Raw genomic sequence first — 16,185 nt, forward strand, 5'->3', positions numbered from 1 at the left:
CACAATTTACAGCAGCAGCTACAAAATTTCTAACAGTTTTCTATATTCTATTACTGCAACGGAAATGAAAAATCACTCCTGTAGTTGACAAAAACTAACCTATAAACCTATATGTTTGTCTGAAAGGACAAACTCCCTATGACTGTAAATAATTGTAGTTAAAAACCCAAAACTTTTATGTAGAATATAATGTAAAATTATACTTACAGACAACCTTAAGACTCCAAAGATTGCAAAGTCATAAATAGGTACCTGGTAGAAGAGTTCTTGGCTAAACTGAAGTACGAAAAATAGTTATATGCACACAATGACTTATCTGCAAGGTACCATAATCGAGAGAGGAAAGGTAAGGTTCAGCTTACCCTTTACCTCCTCATCCCTGGCCAAGTTCTTCTTCTGACTATGTGATATTAAAAAGTTAGGTTGTGTTGGTTTTCCTGGAAAAGGGAAGAGGTCAAAGGTATTAAATTTCACTCATTAGAGGAAGCAAAAGATGACATGTATTTCAAAAAATTAGTTTTAAGTATTGTATTTAGACAAATGCCTGTCATCAGAGAGTCACCATCTTTCACCTGTAGGTTCCTGAAGCAACATTTGAGAAGACAGTTACTTAGCTAACTGATTTCTTACTCCAGAAAGCAAAAAGAATATATACCTCTCCCTAGGCACCCTTCTCATCTTGAAAGACAGAGAAATGTATTTTGGACTATATTCACACAGTATCTATATATTGTAGAAGCAATACAAACTGTGTTTCTAGCGTTTTTTTTTAATGCTGAAATATTTTTTTCATAATTTTATTGGAAAATGGTATTTTCAAAGGACCAAGTGATCAATAAATTAGGAAGAACTTAAAAAAAAAAAAAAGATTAGGTATAGTAATACGGCAGTGTGCTAAGATAGAGGTTGAGCCTTGCAGACTGTCAGCAAAGGGGAAGAGCACCTTTGGAAGATACCTCAATTCATGCTGGCTGAATACGGTGGATCCCGTTAAAACAGATAAGGAATCTGACTTCCTAGGATCTTCTCAGAGCAAGTCGGATGACACAAAAGGCAGACCTCAAAGCTAGTCAGCTCAAAATTGTTCTGATGCCAAAGCTACATCAAGTCATTACACGTTGTCATTAAAAGCTTTCACGGAGAAATGCAGTGGCAAAACCAAGACACTTAAATTCAGTAATGTTATTTCTTTATAAACAGCACATAATTTTCTATATTCTCTTAGCTTTATTTTAGACTTCTTTGATCTCTGTGGCAATATGCAGCAAGAACTCCTGTATTGCTTGGAAAATTTTAACCTCTGCACGTGGTAAAAGAAAAGAGTAGCAGCGCAGACTGTCAGACTAAAGCCAAGAGACCCTCTCCTGACCAAACATGAAGGCTAAAATCTATGTACACTCTTAAAGTATGGGCAAGCTTCAAAGTGCATTTTAAAAAGGCTTTGAGTTATTGCTGAAATCCCTAGGCAGTTTGCAGAGGACCTGCTGTCTTGCAGAAAGGCACAAATCTTATTTGTCCCAGTGCTAACATAAAATTTCATGAACTGAGGTAATAAACTGGTTTACAGTCTGCTTTTTTTTTTTTTTATAATAGCCTGTCAGTTCTCAAAGGATTCTGACTTGTCTGTTGTTTGTAATTTTCCATTCTGGAAACTAATGTATCAAGCGTGATTGCCCAAATTTCTTCTTGTGTGCCAATAAGTGAGGATGAAGATGAGGATGAGGATGAGCACAGGTGGAACAAAAGACTGCATAGGAAGGCCAAACTCAGCAAAAAGCAAAGCTTTTAGATTATGTTTCTGGTTTTATGTGTATATGGCATATAAGATTGCTGGAAAGCCCTGCATTTCATTGCACTTGCATCTCTTGGCTCCTGGCATGCAAATTCCCAGTTGCTCTTTCTTTACTGAGCAATCTGCTGCACTGGAGAAGGTGTTATCCCATCAGTTCTCGGTTAGGTTGTTAATGCCGATCCTCCTGTGGTTGGAATCGCCTCGGTTGGTGTCCCAGGTAGCTCAGCATGTCTTTTGTGATCAAGTTTTTTTTTTCGGTGCGCAAGCCCTCGAGAGTTTTCCAGGCTCAGTGCAAATCTAGGAGAGGCTGGAGGCACTGCTTTACGGATAAAAGTCTGAGGTTAATCCTGGTCCCCCAAAAGGTGACCAAACCTGTCTGGCTCTGCGCTAAGGGAGGGGCAAAGCTACTATTTTGTTTGGTCTTTGATGTACTTAAATTCCTCAAAGGTTTTGGGAAAGTCAGGCTAAGTCTTTAAGTTTTCATTTAAAGGCATTTGTTAGGACATAGTTCAAAATCTGCTATTATCCAAGTATCCCTTAAGCTTGTGGGTACCATTTTGGTTTGTGTAAGGCTTTTAGGTGTTTTTTTTTGTTGTTGTTGTTGTTTTTGTTTTTAAGAGGACGAATTATTTTATGGCTGTATTTTTTAAATGTCAGTGAGGACTCAGACAAGCTCAGGGCATCTGATTAAAATTGCATGCTAAAAATATTACTGTTCTTAGTCATCTACCTTAAAAATCCCGAGCAACGGTTTGGCTGCGAAGGGGTGAGGCTGCATGCAGATCAGCTTGTGAACTATTACAGTTTTCAGTGTAGTGTACTATGGTAAAGAGGGTATGTTTTGCAGGGCAAAATGGAAGGAGAGCCGCAGGTGGTACAGATTCTCTCCTGGATGGCCTTCAACAGTTCAGCCCCTTCTGCAGGTTTGAAAATTAAGCACGTCATAAAAATGTATTGCAGGAAGACATGGCTCAGGGGTTTCTGAAACTGATCTCGTCTTTGAAAGGTACAGTGGCTTCCCATCTCTCCACAGAACTTAATTGTTGAGGAAAAAAAAATCTTTGATGCTAACATAGAATTTTTGCTCTCTCTTACCCTTCCTTCACTTCCCTGTTTCTGCAGCTGATACTACTGGAACAATGTGCTTTCACTTATTTTTTTTACTGTTGCGTTTTGCACTCAATAACCACTGGAATATGCACAAAAATTCAGTGTGATGAATCCAACTGTTCAAATGGCTGTCAGCAACAGGACAAAAGGATGCAAAAGTGTAGAACTACGCTGTTCTGTGCTTTGAATTTAACCAGTTCATTATTCTGAAACTAGTTTACAGTGAGACGAGGTCTGCTCACAAGAGCAGAAACATAGTACACCTTACAATTTCTCTCTTCTCTGAATAGTGTTTTTTGTTATGGTGTTTCTTGATGGCAAAACTCAACAAAATCCCTTAAAAGTGTGTTTGCAAGAGAGCATGAAGCCGACTGGAGTTTAAAATCTAGATTCTGCTTATGACAGGTACTCTTCATCTGGCATCTGGAGTGGTTGTCTTGCTTCAGTAGTACTATTTCCCAGAATCTTTTGATCGGCTTCCTGAGGACAGTGGTCTCCTGGATGGACAAAAACCTGCAGTCTGGGGAGTCGCACAGTGTTAGTGCCCTAGCGACGATGCTGAGGGGCTACAAAAGGGAAACACCGCCTACTGAATTTGGAGCACGTCATGTTTGGTTTCCTTGGGTATGTGGCTTTTTGCAGATTCTTCCAGCTCTGTAGCTAACTAAATAATTATTTTCTGTGGGCTGCCCACAATTTATTTTTTTTTTAAGCCCCTGTATCTCACTGATAGATTATACTTTTTCAACTTATAAGCCTTTTTTTTTTTTTTTCAGGGGTTTCTCTTTCTTCTTAATGGATGTCTGGGTCTTTCTGCTCTTTGTTGCATCAGGTGTCTCCTGTCCTATTGCTTTCTAACTCCAGATTTTCTCACTCTGGATCTATGACCGTCTCCTCATACCATGCATTTGTCAGTCTTTCAGTGCAGCTTTGCCACCTCTTTTTTTTTGCAGAACATGCTGGAATGTCCATGTTAGATGTTGCCTGGTTTTGAGGAACCTCTTGTGTTACCGTGACATTCTGGTATGCTTTCTCTGGGCAGCTGTTACCGTTCCTTTGCTTCCTGATATGTTCTTTTTATGAATATATTTTATGATGGGTGGTGCTGGTGGCAAATGAAATGGCAAAGGAGAGGGCCGCCGAGGAGCTCCGCTTAGCACCCACACCGACAGCGTGTGAAGCAAAGGGCTTGGAATTCGACAATGTCCTCCTCCTTTACAACTTTTCACGGGCTCAGAGGTATTTAATTTTACGCATTTTCTGCATGGTGGTTGGTTGGTTTTTTTACATAATGCCTTGATTTTACAAGTGATGTAACTGACCTTCCAGCTGGGGAACCTCTGCACAGCAGGTGGTTTCAGCACAATAGAAGACGGGGCTCACCGGCGGTTTAAGCAACGAGCCCGTCTGCCCTGCCTGCTGCCTTGTCCTGGGGGTTCACAACACACACCCCACACCACCACCGTGGTCTCAGCCGTTGGTTTGGCGGAGGGGCACTCCGCCACCCCCCCAGCCTTTACTTTGCCCGGGGGGTGTCTCACCGCCCGCCTCCCCGCGCCACGGCGGGCGGAGGGGGAGAGGGGAGGCAGTAGGGGCTCCTGCAGGCGGTGCTTGCGGCTCGGCGCGGGGGGAGTTACCAGTACCCCGCTCCTCGTTAGTATAGTGGTGAGTATCCCCGCCTGTCACGCGGGAGACCGGGGTTCGATTCCCCGACGGGGAGAAGGTCGACTTTTACCCCCAGGCAGTGCTCCTGCTGCTCCTCCTCCCGCCGGCGCCCCGTCCGCGGCGCGGGTATGAGGGAAGGAGGCGTTTGGGAGCCGCGGCGGCTGTGCGCGTTCCCGCGGCTTGGGAAGCGTAGGGGGTCGTTTTGGTAGGGCTGTGCCTCCTCCACCCCTCCTCATGCCCGCCGGGAGGTGCGTATCCGTATACGGCGCTGCCGAGCCTTCGCTCCGTACCGCTGGTAACGCGCGCGCACAAAAAAACTCGACAGCTTTAAAAGTCTCCATTTTAGCAATTCCCGTCACCCAGCTAATGCCTGTGCTGCTGTGCCACAGCTCCCTCCCGGAAACGACCCCGCGGGCGCGGTAATGCTGCGGGTGTGGCGCCCGCGGGAGCAGCTGTCGGCAGGGGTTTCACCCGCGGCGTGTCCGTGGGAGGGCCTGAGCTCCGTACACGTAGGCCTTCCCCCCACGGATGGGCCGGTTAGCTCAGTTGGTTAGAGCGTGGTGCTAATAACGCCAAGGTCGCGGGTTCGATCCCCGTACGGGCCAGTAACGTTTTCCACCTTGGAGGTGAAAGAGATCGCTGTCTTCTACTGAATGTGCTTTTTTCGATATTTTATTTTATAGGAGGAAGTTTTAACACAAAAGTGAATACGGTAGCCCCCAAGGGGAAGCTTGACTTCGGCAACGGGATGGCAGCGAGTGTAAGCTGACCCAGCAGGGCACCTTTCCCCACCATGCATGGGCACTGGGGCAGCCACCACACACAGGCTGGAAACCTGCCAGAGATTACATTGTACTTCACGATAAGAAGCCCTCTCAACACCACTTCACTCCTCGTTAGTATAGTGGTTAGTATCCCCATTTGTCACGTGGGAGACCGGGGTTTGATTCCCTGATGGGGGGGAGATGCCTTTTCTTTCCTCTGGGGCAGAATGGGACCCCCCCCCCTTCTTTTTTCCCCAGGGGGTCTTCTATGAGGGTCATGCCAGGGAAAAAAAGAGGCAGACTACTCAGGGCTAGGAGCAGCATGAAGCGGTCTTTGGAGGACCTCAGGTCAACACCCAGGAGCTTCCTGATCTGCCCCCGACCTCCCTGGCAAAGGAGCCATGATTGCCAGGGCAGCTATGGTACCTTGATCACAGCTGAGATGTGCAGCACTGAGAGTTCCTCCTCAAAACTGACAGCCAGCCGCCTTTGGCTCTCCCTAGGCTAGACATGACCCCAACCCAGAATCTCCCATTTACTGATCAGTCGAGTCACACTACTGCAGCACATCTTAAAACACTTCCTCCCCCCTACAGTCAGTGTGGATAGCATCAAAATACACATGGTTACAAACCACCTTTTTCACAACTTTCTGAAAGCAGAGTTTAAGGTTTAAAATCATATCAAATATTCCCTTTATTCTTTAAAAAAATATTTCTAAAACATCCCAACATTTTTTAAGAGTAAGCAGTGCTATTTAGGCACAGATAGTGCATTCATGCCACTGGGAGAACACTTCACAGTAGTTTACCATTTTGTAGTCAAACAAATCAGTTGAGGAAGTTCTTAAGCATGCATAGAGTCCTGTGAGGGAATAACCAGTCCTTCACAAGGCAACATCAACAGGGGCTGATAACATTAGCTGATCAATCTTAAAGAATGAGTTCACATATTTGCAAGTCATAGCAAGTCTACAGCATTATTAAGGCACCAGGTAGGAGTATAAATAGGTATACTAAAACGCCATGCAACAGCAGTTTGAATGAGCTGTTTGCAGGCGTTCCTATTCTTTCATAATGGCTCACTGTAAGCAATCCATCTTGTTCACGATCCGTGTCAGTGCACCCAGTCTTTGGGATTGCGCAGAACCTCCAGAATTTCTGCTTCTTTCGAGCTCTCTGGAGGGGTGTGCATGTACTCCCACCTGCAGGGAGAGGGGAAACTCACTCAGACTGTCCAGCTGACTGCCACCTTTCCCACCCCAGGCTGTGTTTGGACTTGAGTTGACTTTTCTGAGGATACAAAGCTATATACACAGTTGATATTCTCCGATCGGGTGACAGATACAGCTAGAAATCAAATTCAGTAAAAACAAATAACAACACTGGAAGAGACAGGAGAAATGTTAGCTCGATCTTTTTCCCAACTTCTGGAAAGGCTGGAAGAACAAAGAAAAAAGAAAAAGCAATGCTCTCTACCCCACAATCCATGCAAGTTTATTTGCAAACATCTTTTAGCAGTCTCTTGTGACACACTAGTATCACAAGGAAGATGTGCCAAAAAAGAACACAGAGAAGAGAAAGTGAGGATGCGAGACCTAAGGGAAATTGGCAGCTTCAAATTTTATCATTTGATCCTGACAGTATTTTCAGCCACCCAGGTCAAGTTTTTCAAGAAGCTGGACTGAAAGTACTACAAGTCCGTATTGAATCTTGGTTTTAAAAATAAAGTTGACGAGAAACCACTTTTTATTGAATAGGAATTAAGAGTATGACAGAGGAAGAAAAGTATCAGCGGTCACAAATGGATGGATACAACCTTTTGTCATTTTTTTCCCCAGAAAGGACCCATTCATGCTGTGAAGCAAGCTATTTACATTGATGGAAACAAGTGAAACCAGATGATCCCAGCAATGAAATTAAAAGGTAGGACCATGCTATGCCGCCAGGCAGGGGACACATTTGGTGTTGGCAGCAGGATGAAGCTATATGGTGAGATCAGGAATGCCTTCACAGTTACGGGGTAGCAGGCAAAGGTCAATTATCCTAGTAGAGGGAGGTCACTAATGGGGTCTTACAAAATTAATGATAGGCCTGTGCTACTGAGCATATCTAAAAGCAACCTAAAAAGGGGCATAAACAGTAAATGACAGTTTGTTGATATTGCAAGATTAAGTAAGATAGGTTTTAACATAAAAAGGCAGTTGAAAAGAGTTAATATTGAGCCAAGCAACTGAGCGATAAAATGGTAGGTGAAATTCACTGTAGATTGATCTAAAGTGATGCACACAGAAAAGAAGTTACATACATGCTGAGAGACTGAGTTAACTATTATTGCCCAAAAATGGTCTTGGCATCATAACACTTCTGTGAAAAAGCCAGCTCAATGCTTAGCAGCAGTCAAAACCAGCGAACAGCATAGCAGGATTATGAAAGGAATAATGAACTAAAACATCGTTATGCCACTGTATGATTCAGCAGCACACCTGCATCTTGGATACATATACGTAGATTATGTTGTCTGTTCCTTATCCCCAGTTCAGAAAGGGCATAGAAAACTTAAGCCTAGAGAAAAGTGGCAGATGTGATGAAAGGTATGGAACAGCTGCTGTACAAAGACTAAGAGGGGGACTTGTCAGCCTGGACAGCAGGCAATGAAAAAAACAGAAGCCTGTAAAATAAGAACCATTATGGAGAAAATGAACAGAAAGAAAATCTGATTACTCCCTTAAAGGTCAAATGAAGTCATCAGGTTCAAATAGAAAACAAAGAGGCACTTTTTCATACAACACACAGTTAAACTGTGGAACTCCTTGCCACAGGCTTGTCAGGACTGCCAGAAGCTCACATGGTTTCAGAGAGCTACTAATCAAAAAGCCCATGGAGTGAGGAGGGGAAATCTATCAAGAGATACTAAGCACAAAAAATACTACTTTTTAAAATCAGAAAATATCTAGGCCACACATTACTGGCAACTGGGCAACTGTGGCAGACCAGAGAAGCATCTCCATGTATTTGGCCAGGCATGAACTAACCACTGTTAAGAGACTGGACACCAGGACAGACCTTTGATTGAATCCTATAAAGTATTTCAACAAGAACAGTGCCTACCTGCAAGCCCACATAATTAGACTCTTACCTTGCAGTCAGTGGCAGAGACATAAGAATGCTTTCAATTCTTGATCCTGGTGTTAGGAGGCCAAACTTTGTACCTCTGTCATAAACCAAGTTGAACTCTACGTACCTATGGGGAGTGAAGAGATGCAACAGAAAAACAAGTTTATTATCAGAAATTATTTGTGCCTTCTTCAGCTAGCAGACACCAAACAAAACCAGCTTGTCTTCCTGCTATGTTAGGTGTCAGAATGAACACCTAGGGCCAACTTTTCTCTTGCATCCTCTGCATAGGAATACAAGTGTGACCTTGCCACTCCACAAAGCACAGGAAGTAATGACCTTAGCTAACAGACAAGAGCAGAAAAACCATTCAAGGAGAGTATTCTGCATGGTGCCATACTAGCTTATTTATCCTAAGCCTCAACCCTGCTGGCAAGCTTGACACCAAGTTTAGCTTTGTTATGCTAGTACTCTTGTGTGGTGGTGTCAGATACTAAAAGGAGCCTTAAAGGAACTGGAAATGACCACAGGAAAAACTACTGTGCAGTCCTCCATGCTGAAGGACACATAAGCAGCAAGGTCAGAATAAGATTTTCTGCTTCTTGGGGAGATCTGGAAAGCAGAAGTCAGACAGCTTCAGAGTGCTGCCTGAGATATGCTGGAATAGATGATTTCTGCCCCCAACATAAGAACAGAGCAGTGACAATTCAGCAGGGGTTATCTTAATAACCAGTACTGATGTATTAGTACTTAACAGAGGTACAGGAAGGGAGGAGCTCTTATCTATTTGCAGAAATGGGGAGCTTTGCCCAGCCCAATAACATGCAAACAGATGCAGGGAAATAAGCAGGCCTCATCAGTTTGTCCTGGCTGCAGCTTAAAGAAGCTATTCCCCCTTATAACCTTAGCAGGTTTGCTAAATCCCATCCACAGACTGGATCCCGAAAGCCCAACGCTCCCAGGAAGAGTCCCACCAAATTAAGCATATATCCTTATTTCAGTAACTGCTGCAGACCAGTGATCTAAACTTGAATGCTTGTGCCCTGCTCTATGCCATGCTCACAGATTTCTCTGCACAAGAGGGAGAAACTAGAGACTTCCTAGTTCTGCACAAAGCACATGTATTCTCATTTCTCCATACGCTTACACATCAAAGGATGTAGAGAAAGTAGTACAACAGCTGTATCTACCAATGTAATTCAGTTTTTGCAGCATTAACAGTTGTTCACACTAATAAGCATCCTCCAGTCTTTTAAGCTACAGTGACTTTGGACCGTGCCAGAAAAACAAAACCCCTCTCTACCTTTGTTCCTTTACAAAGACTTCACTGTGTACTTATTTCAATGCCAAAATCAGATGGAATAAATATGTATGTAAGAAGCTGAAAGTACTCTTGGATACAGTTATTGCATGACTTTCTGGAGTTTAGCTTCGTTACTGAAGTGTGACTCCCTCACCCTTATGCTCCTCATGTCACCAGGCAGTCCTATTATCCTATTACCTATATCACTGGGCTGCAGGAGAGGGCAAGATTCAGGACACCAAACACACACCCCCCTTTGCCTGTTACCAAGCTTCTCTTGGTTTTTGAAGGAGATGGAAAGAAACTCTGGCATTTTGTATGGGTTGCTTTGCGCTGCAACATGGGAGAGTGGAGGATATGGACGAGGGTGTGCTAGTACCTTCCTTGCACCCTCCCCGGCAATCTAGCATTTGATTTAAAAAACAGTTCTGTACACAAAAATGTTGAAATTCTCTGGCAAGCTTTAGAGCACTTTTGCAAACTTAGCCCACACCACAACAGGACATAAAATGCACAACAGGACATAAATTCTGCAGCCATAAAGAACTAGCTCATTTTTCTCTCATCAGCTTAATCCACCTCCCATGTATTCTTCTGCTCCTTCAGTACTCACCGTCCTCTCCGAAGCTGCTGCCACAGCTTTTCCTCTGGTGTGAAGGAGTCATGGCAGTGCCTTTTCACAATGGGAATGTAACAAGGCACAACAGCTTTGGCACAACTCTTCACAAACTGGAATACTTCCTCCTTGGACGGAGAGTCCATGTCATCAAAGAATATGCCTCCAATCCCTCTTCGCTCACCACGGTGCTTGATATAGAAGTAGTCATCACACCTAGAAGAGGTATCAGACAATTAATAATATGGTCCATAATATTCAAAGAAACAAACAGAACTCTGAAGAGCTACACAGCACAGGAAGGCACTAGTGAAATATTGATGAGAAGTCAGTTCCTGCAGTGCTGGGTGCCCCACTGTTCCACTGACTGCCAAGAACCAGGATGATACAGCACCATCTGGAAAGCGCTTCTGCTGCGTTCACTTACAGTAGCAGCTCTGATTAAACGGTCTCTGCAAAGCTACGTATCACTGCAGTCACTGAACACGGGTAACACTCAAACACCATGGCAGATGCTTCCACGTGGAGCGATCCAATCCATATCCTTTACCTACGAGGACGAGGGACACCTGATTTCAAAACTTCACCCAAGAGCTCTTTCTAGATTTCATTCCCAGAATTATATGTAGATCCCAAATTATTTGTACAGCTTTCAGATGAACTCAAAATAAACTTGGAAGAGAATCTATTAATTCTTTTTGCCATTCTAGTGAAACAATTGATTTCGTGCATCAAAACTAAAAGAATCTAAAAACCCAAGACCAGATAAGAAAGTCACTGGCACTTAAGGAAAAATCAGAAGTCAGGCAGCCTTCCTTGGAAAGAGACTTTTTAACAGTTACACTTGAAAGATGGAGCCATTCTAGCAGTGGCTGCTTATGGCTCGTGTTCAAGTTTATCAAGGAGTAAGCGCAGCTTATCCTACAATAGGAAGGCAGTTAATCTCTTTTGTATTTATTGGGAGTGTGTAGTTGTGCAATTACTATAAATTAGCTGATTCATTGTATCCACATTGTATCTTGCTTACAGTTGCTTGCTTGGGCAGCCATGCCCTGCAAGTATTCACATCGGGGAGAAGTGGAAGGGAAGCAGAAACCATTGACAGCAAGGAAACCCTGCCTTCCTTTAGGACTAGTTTTCCGTGCATGTATCCCTTCACAGTTGCTGTTTTCAAGCAATATAAATGGCATGGCTGCAGCAGGGGAGACATGGAGATGTAACAAATAATCTAAGCCATTGTTTTATTCACTGGGATGATCAGCTTTTTTTTTTTTTCATTTTATAGCAGCAGTAAGAGTTAGGAAAAAAGGCTGAGTCAGAAACACAAAAGAGAACAAGCCTGACAAAAGTGTTAAAGCTAGATCAGGAAGACAGCGTGGTAAATGTAACAAGAGCTTTTACGTTTGAGAAAGGTGGGAAAATGGGCAATGCTAATTAGTAAAGCTCAGAGGAGATTCAGACTGCTCCAGCAGTCAGAACTGCATGCCCTACACAGCTGCTGCTTAACAGCAAACACTCATGCTGGGACTGAGAAAACTGCCTTTGTCCATGGGATACAATTAGTCCTCCCCTGAGCTGCTCCCAGACTAAGAACCAGCATCCTTCTCTCCGACCCCCTGCAGCTGGCATTGCTAGCCTACTTACACTGCAAACAACCTGACCATTAAGGCAGACACTCTGAACTACCATGGCGAAAAATCATCACAGAACAAGGCTGTAGTCTTAAGGTTGTGTAAGATGTGCTTTCCTCCTAAGTGGAGAAAAGCTACAACACCCACTTTATCTCCTGTCCTCAGACAAGACCTGGTAGCTTACAAAAGGGTCACCCCTCCTTCCTGGATACCACAGCTCGTAGCAGATAGGATTATCAGGCACAGAGCAGCAAGCCCCCACTGGACAGTGAAGGATCCCATCACCTGTATTGCTCAGCTCAAGAAGAGCATTCAAAATTTGCATCTTTAGAGAATATGTTGTTGAACCCTCAGTGAATGTGTCACTGGAAAAAAAAGTACAGCACCATCAAAATTATGAAGCTTCTATATTAAGGACAAGCTCTTTTACCTACCTGGAAATAAAAAAAAAAAAGGTAATGAAGGTCAAACTGAAGGCAGCAAAACTGGAGTGGGGTTTTCAGAACTGCAGCACTGGCCCAAGAGCTCACACTAAAGCCATGCACATTAACCATGAGTTCACTGTACGGAGATTTAGTGCAAGTCCATGGGGCAAAAGTCTTGTTTAATACCAGAGGCTAAAAGGAATTTTTGAGTTGCCTAGTGAGGTCTGTAGCTTACAAAGTCTTGTACAGTCAGCTTGGTTTTTATTTATGCCGTAGATTTATGATCCTTGCTGTCAGCCCTCTTATTTGAAAAACTCAGGCCTCTGTAAATAAGAGATTGCTTTCGACTACATTTTGTCCCAGTACACATGTGCTAATTTTCATTAGGGTCTCCTGATATTTATCAAAAGGCAGAGCAGAACCTACTGTTCCTAGAATAGACAACTGGCGATATCCAGTGCCGCCTTCGGCTCCCACAGAAGGAACCCAAGCGTACCATTTCTTGTACTTGGGATACAGCTTCAGATCGTGCTTGTCACAGGCTTCTTTCAGAGTCTTGTGAAAATGAACGGCATCTTCTTCATTCAGGTAAGTTGGAGTGAGGTCAGTCCCACCACCAAACCACCACTGTTTAGTTCCTATAGGAGAGAGGCAAGCAGCAACATTTGTCTTTTAAACTTCCAAACAGAAATATGTTGCTAGTGATTCACCAAGAACTAACAACTACATTTACAATACAACACAAAGTCATTATTCAATGATGTTCCTAAACATCAATCATGAAAAATTTGAGTTCAAGGCAGTGCAATGACTGGTGACTTCAGGAAAACATGAAATACATTTCAAAGCAGTGAAAACCATTTGATCGTTATTTTGGAGCAATTTCACAAGATGTCCTGGCAACTCCTATTCAAGAATCCAGAAACATTTTACTGTGTGCCAAAGAAAGGGAACGTCATTATTAAATCCAGGGAAGTAATTGACTAGAAGTGATCCATAATGCTCTGGCAAAATAATTGAAAGAAAACTGTCTTTGAGCTTGTGACAGTACGTACACTGTCAGGAGGTACAGACAGGCTCTCAGCGTGAGACCACCTCGCCTACAGTCCTGCTTCTGCTGGCGACCAGTTGCAGAAACTCCAGGGAAAAAGGCATAGTTCACATAGAGAGCAACGTTTCTGACAGTACGTCCTCCCAGCTTCTGAGACAAAGCTCCATCCTCAACACAATGCTTATCAGTCCTTCACAGACCTTTCTTCTGCTAAATTCTAGACTTGCTTCTTTGAATATGTTTTACACTCATTTATAACTTCTACACTTAAAGTCTGAAGCCCCTGGCATACGCTGCAAAAAGTAAACCGCAAACACCTTTACTGTACCAGATCCATGCATCACACTGATTTTACAAATGGACAAACAGAGGCCCAGAGGTCAAGAGATCCAGTGCTACACAACAGACTCTTGGCACAGCTGGGAACGAACCTGGACTGGTTCTTCACCTCTCACCCTAGCCACACATTCACACCTCATTCACACAGTCACACACTTCCTACCTACTTCACTGGATTATAGCCCTTACCATCTGCTTCCTCGATTTCAAAGTATCTGTAGTTGAAGTGCATGGTTGGAACGTGAGGGTTTTTTGGATGGATAACAGAGCTCACGCCCATGGCGCAAAAAGGCAGTTTTCCTAGATAAATAAAAGATGCGCAGAAAAAAAACTTAGGTTTTTCAAATAACTTCATTGATAATCATTTAAGGAACATCACTATTTTTCTTTAGGTTCCACTACATGAAAATTTCTTATGTTGGGTCACCATAATTATTAATTAACATGCAGTTTACTTCTCATCCACATGCTTCTGTGCACCTAAGTGCTTTTTTTGGTATTTGTCCTAAAATGCAATTATGTGTTAGAGCACACACTAGATGAAGACCACTTAAACCATACGAAGAACACTTAAACCATAAGGCACTGATAAGGCTTTCCACCACCCCCAGTCCTCAAAGTTACCCTCTGCTACACAAATGTGGGTTGAATCCCATTTAGCCTTCAGGTCTTTTTGGTTCTCTGCCTCCAACGCTTTGGTATGTAACTCCTGCACTGTTTCACTGTTGAGCTACAGCATCGCTACTGAGAACCAACCCCAGTGCCTACAGCACATTGCCTAAAGCAGCAAGACAGAGGGAGAAGCACTCCAATACCTTGCTTGTTAGGGATGTGGAAGTCCACCTGCCAGGCACACTGGTTTAGAAACCACCAGGACACAAAATGAAATCTGCCCGTGAGCGTTGACCACTGCGGCCTCCCTTGCGTTCTGCTCGAAGGCCAGACCCCGCTTTCGGAGCACCCGCATGGCGACACCAGGGTGACGGCCTCCCCGCTCCCCAACCCCACCTCCCCGCCGCCGCACACCTTACCGTCTTTGGCCTTCAGAGACTTCCCTCTGCTTCGCATCTGCCGCGCTGCCTCCTCGGACAGGAGCCCGGACACGACGGACACGTTCACACCCGCCTTCTCGAAGACCTCGCCGTCCTGCAGCACGCAGCTGATGCCGCCCCCGCCTGCCAACGCCAGGGTCACCCCCGCGCCGGGGCCGCCGCCGCCGCCGCCCCCCGGGGTGCCCCAACCCGGCGTGCCCCAGCCCGGGGCGACCCCCGTGCCCCCCCGTCCCGTCCCGTCCCGTACCTTCCTTCCTCTCCCAGGTGTCGACGGCGAAGGAGGCACCGGGGTCCAGCGCGGCCAAGGCGCGGCACACCTCCCCCTGCGTCTCCATGATGAGCAGCTCCATGCGGCTCCGCAGCTCCCGCCGCCGCCGCCGCAACTCCCGCAGACCGGTCACCGGCGGCGCCATGAACCTCTGCCGCAACTCCTCCTCCTCCTTCTCATCCTCATCCTCTTTGGACGCCGCCATCGCGGCCTGCTGCTGCCGCCGCCACAAACCCAGCCCCAGCCCGCCCAGCGCCCCCGCCGCCGCCAGCGCGGCCCGACGACCCCCCCGGCCCGCCGCCGCCCCCGGCGGTGCGGAGCCCAGCGCCCGCCGCCCCGCCGCGGCGGCGAGGGCGAGGGCTGGCGAGCCGCGGGCGACCCCGCGGAGCAGCTGCACGGCCGCCGCCATGACGGACACCAGCGCCGTACTACCGGCGGGGCGGAGCAGGGGCCGGGGCGGGGCGGGGCCGGGCTGCACCGCGCCGTATATAAATATGTGTTTATATACGTGTATATATGTCTGTGCCTGTATAGGAGGGTCCGTCTCGGCTGGGTGCTGCGGGGCGGTGTAAGGGTGTGGGCGTCCCGTAACCCGCCCGTCCGCCCCCGGAGCTGGGTTGGCGCCGGGCTGCCCGCTCCGTGTCGGTGCTGCGGCCGGGAGGGAACGCTCGGGATCCGCAGCCCGGGGGTTTGCTGTCCTTGCGCCCATAAAGTGTTTCTGCGTAGCAGTATCAAATAATTCGGTTTGGTCAGTACAGCTGTTTGAGGCTGCAGAGTCGTTGTGTGAGTAAAGGCTTGTACAGGTCCAGAGATGGCTGGGGTAGGAGTAAAGATGTATTTTCTTGAGCTATCCTATGAACCGAAGGGAATTGCTCACCTGTGTATGGCATTGCTGGTTTTTTACTCTCAGGATTTTTTAGAAGCTTGACCAGTTTGTGGGACTGCCAGTTTAGTGTAACAGGAATATTTCCCAGGGATTTCAGAGTGGACATGCTTACACCTTCTTTGTTCTTTCTAAAGTTGAAGCACAGTTTTTTACCTAATAAAGTAAGA

At 45.6% G+C, this 16,185-nt stretch overlaps 1 protein-coding gene across 1 annotated transcript; it reads right to left on the minus strand.

The window, feature by feature from the left end:
• Nucleotides 1-6,001: 6,001 nt before the first annotated feature.
• On the minus strand, nt 6,002-15,541 carry CPOX (coproporphyrinogen oxidase; the record flags this gene model as incomplete). Its single annotated transcript, XM_082480099.1, has 7 exons — nt 6,002-6,535; nt 8,470-8,574; nt 10,364-10,582; nt 12,919-13,060; nt 14,002-14,112; nt 14,844-14,987; nt 15,112-15,541. The coding sequence occupies 7 exons, from the start codon at nt 15,539-15,541 to the stop codon at nt 6,448-6,450; spliced, it is 1,239 nt and encodes a 412-aa protein (XP_082336225.1). The 3' UTR covers nt 6,002-6,447.
• Between the last annotated feature and the right edge of the window lie 644 nt (nt 15,542-16,185).

Source organism: Vanellus vanellus (assembly GCF_965231255.1).
Source record: "Vanellus vanellus genome assembly, chromosome: 1".
In the NCBI taxonomy this organism is placed as follows: Eukaryota; Metazoa; Chordata; class Aves; order Charadriiformes; family Charadriidae; genus Vanellus; species Vanellus vanellus.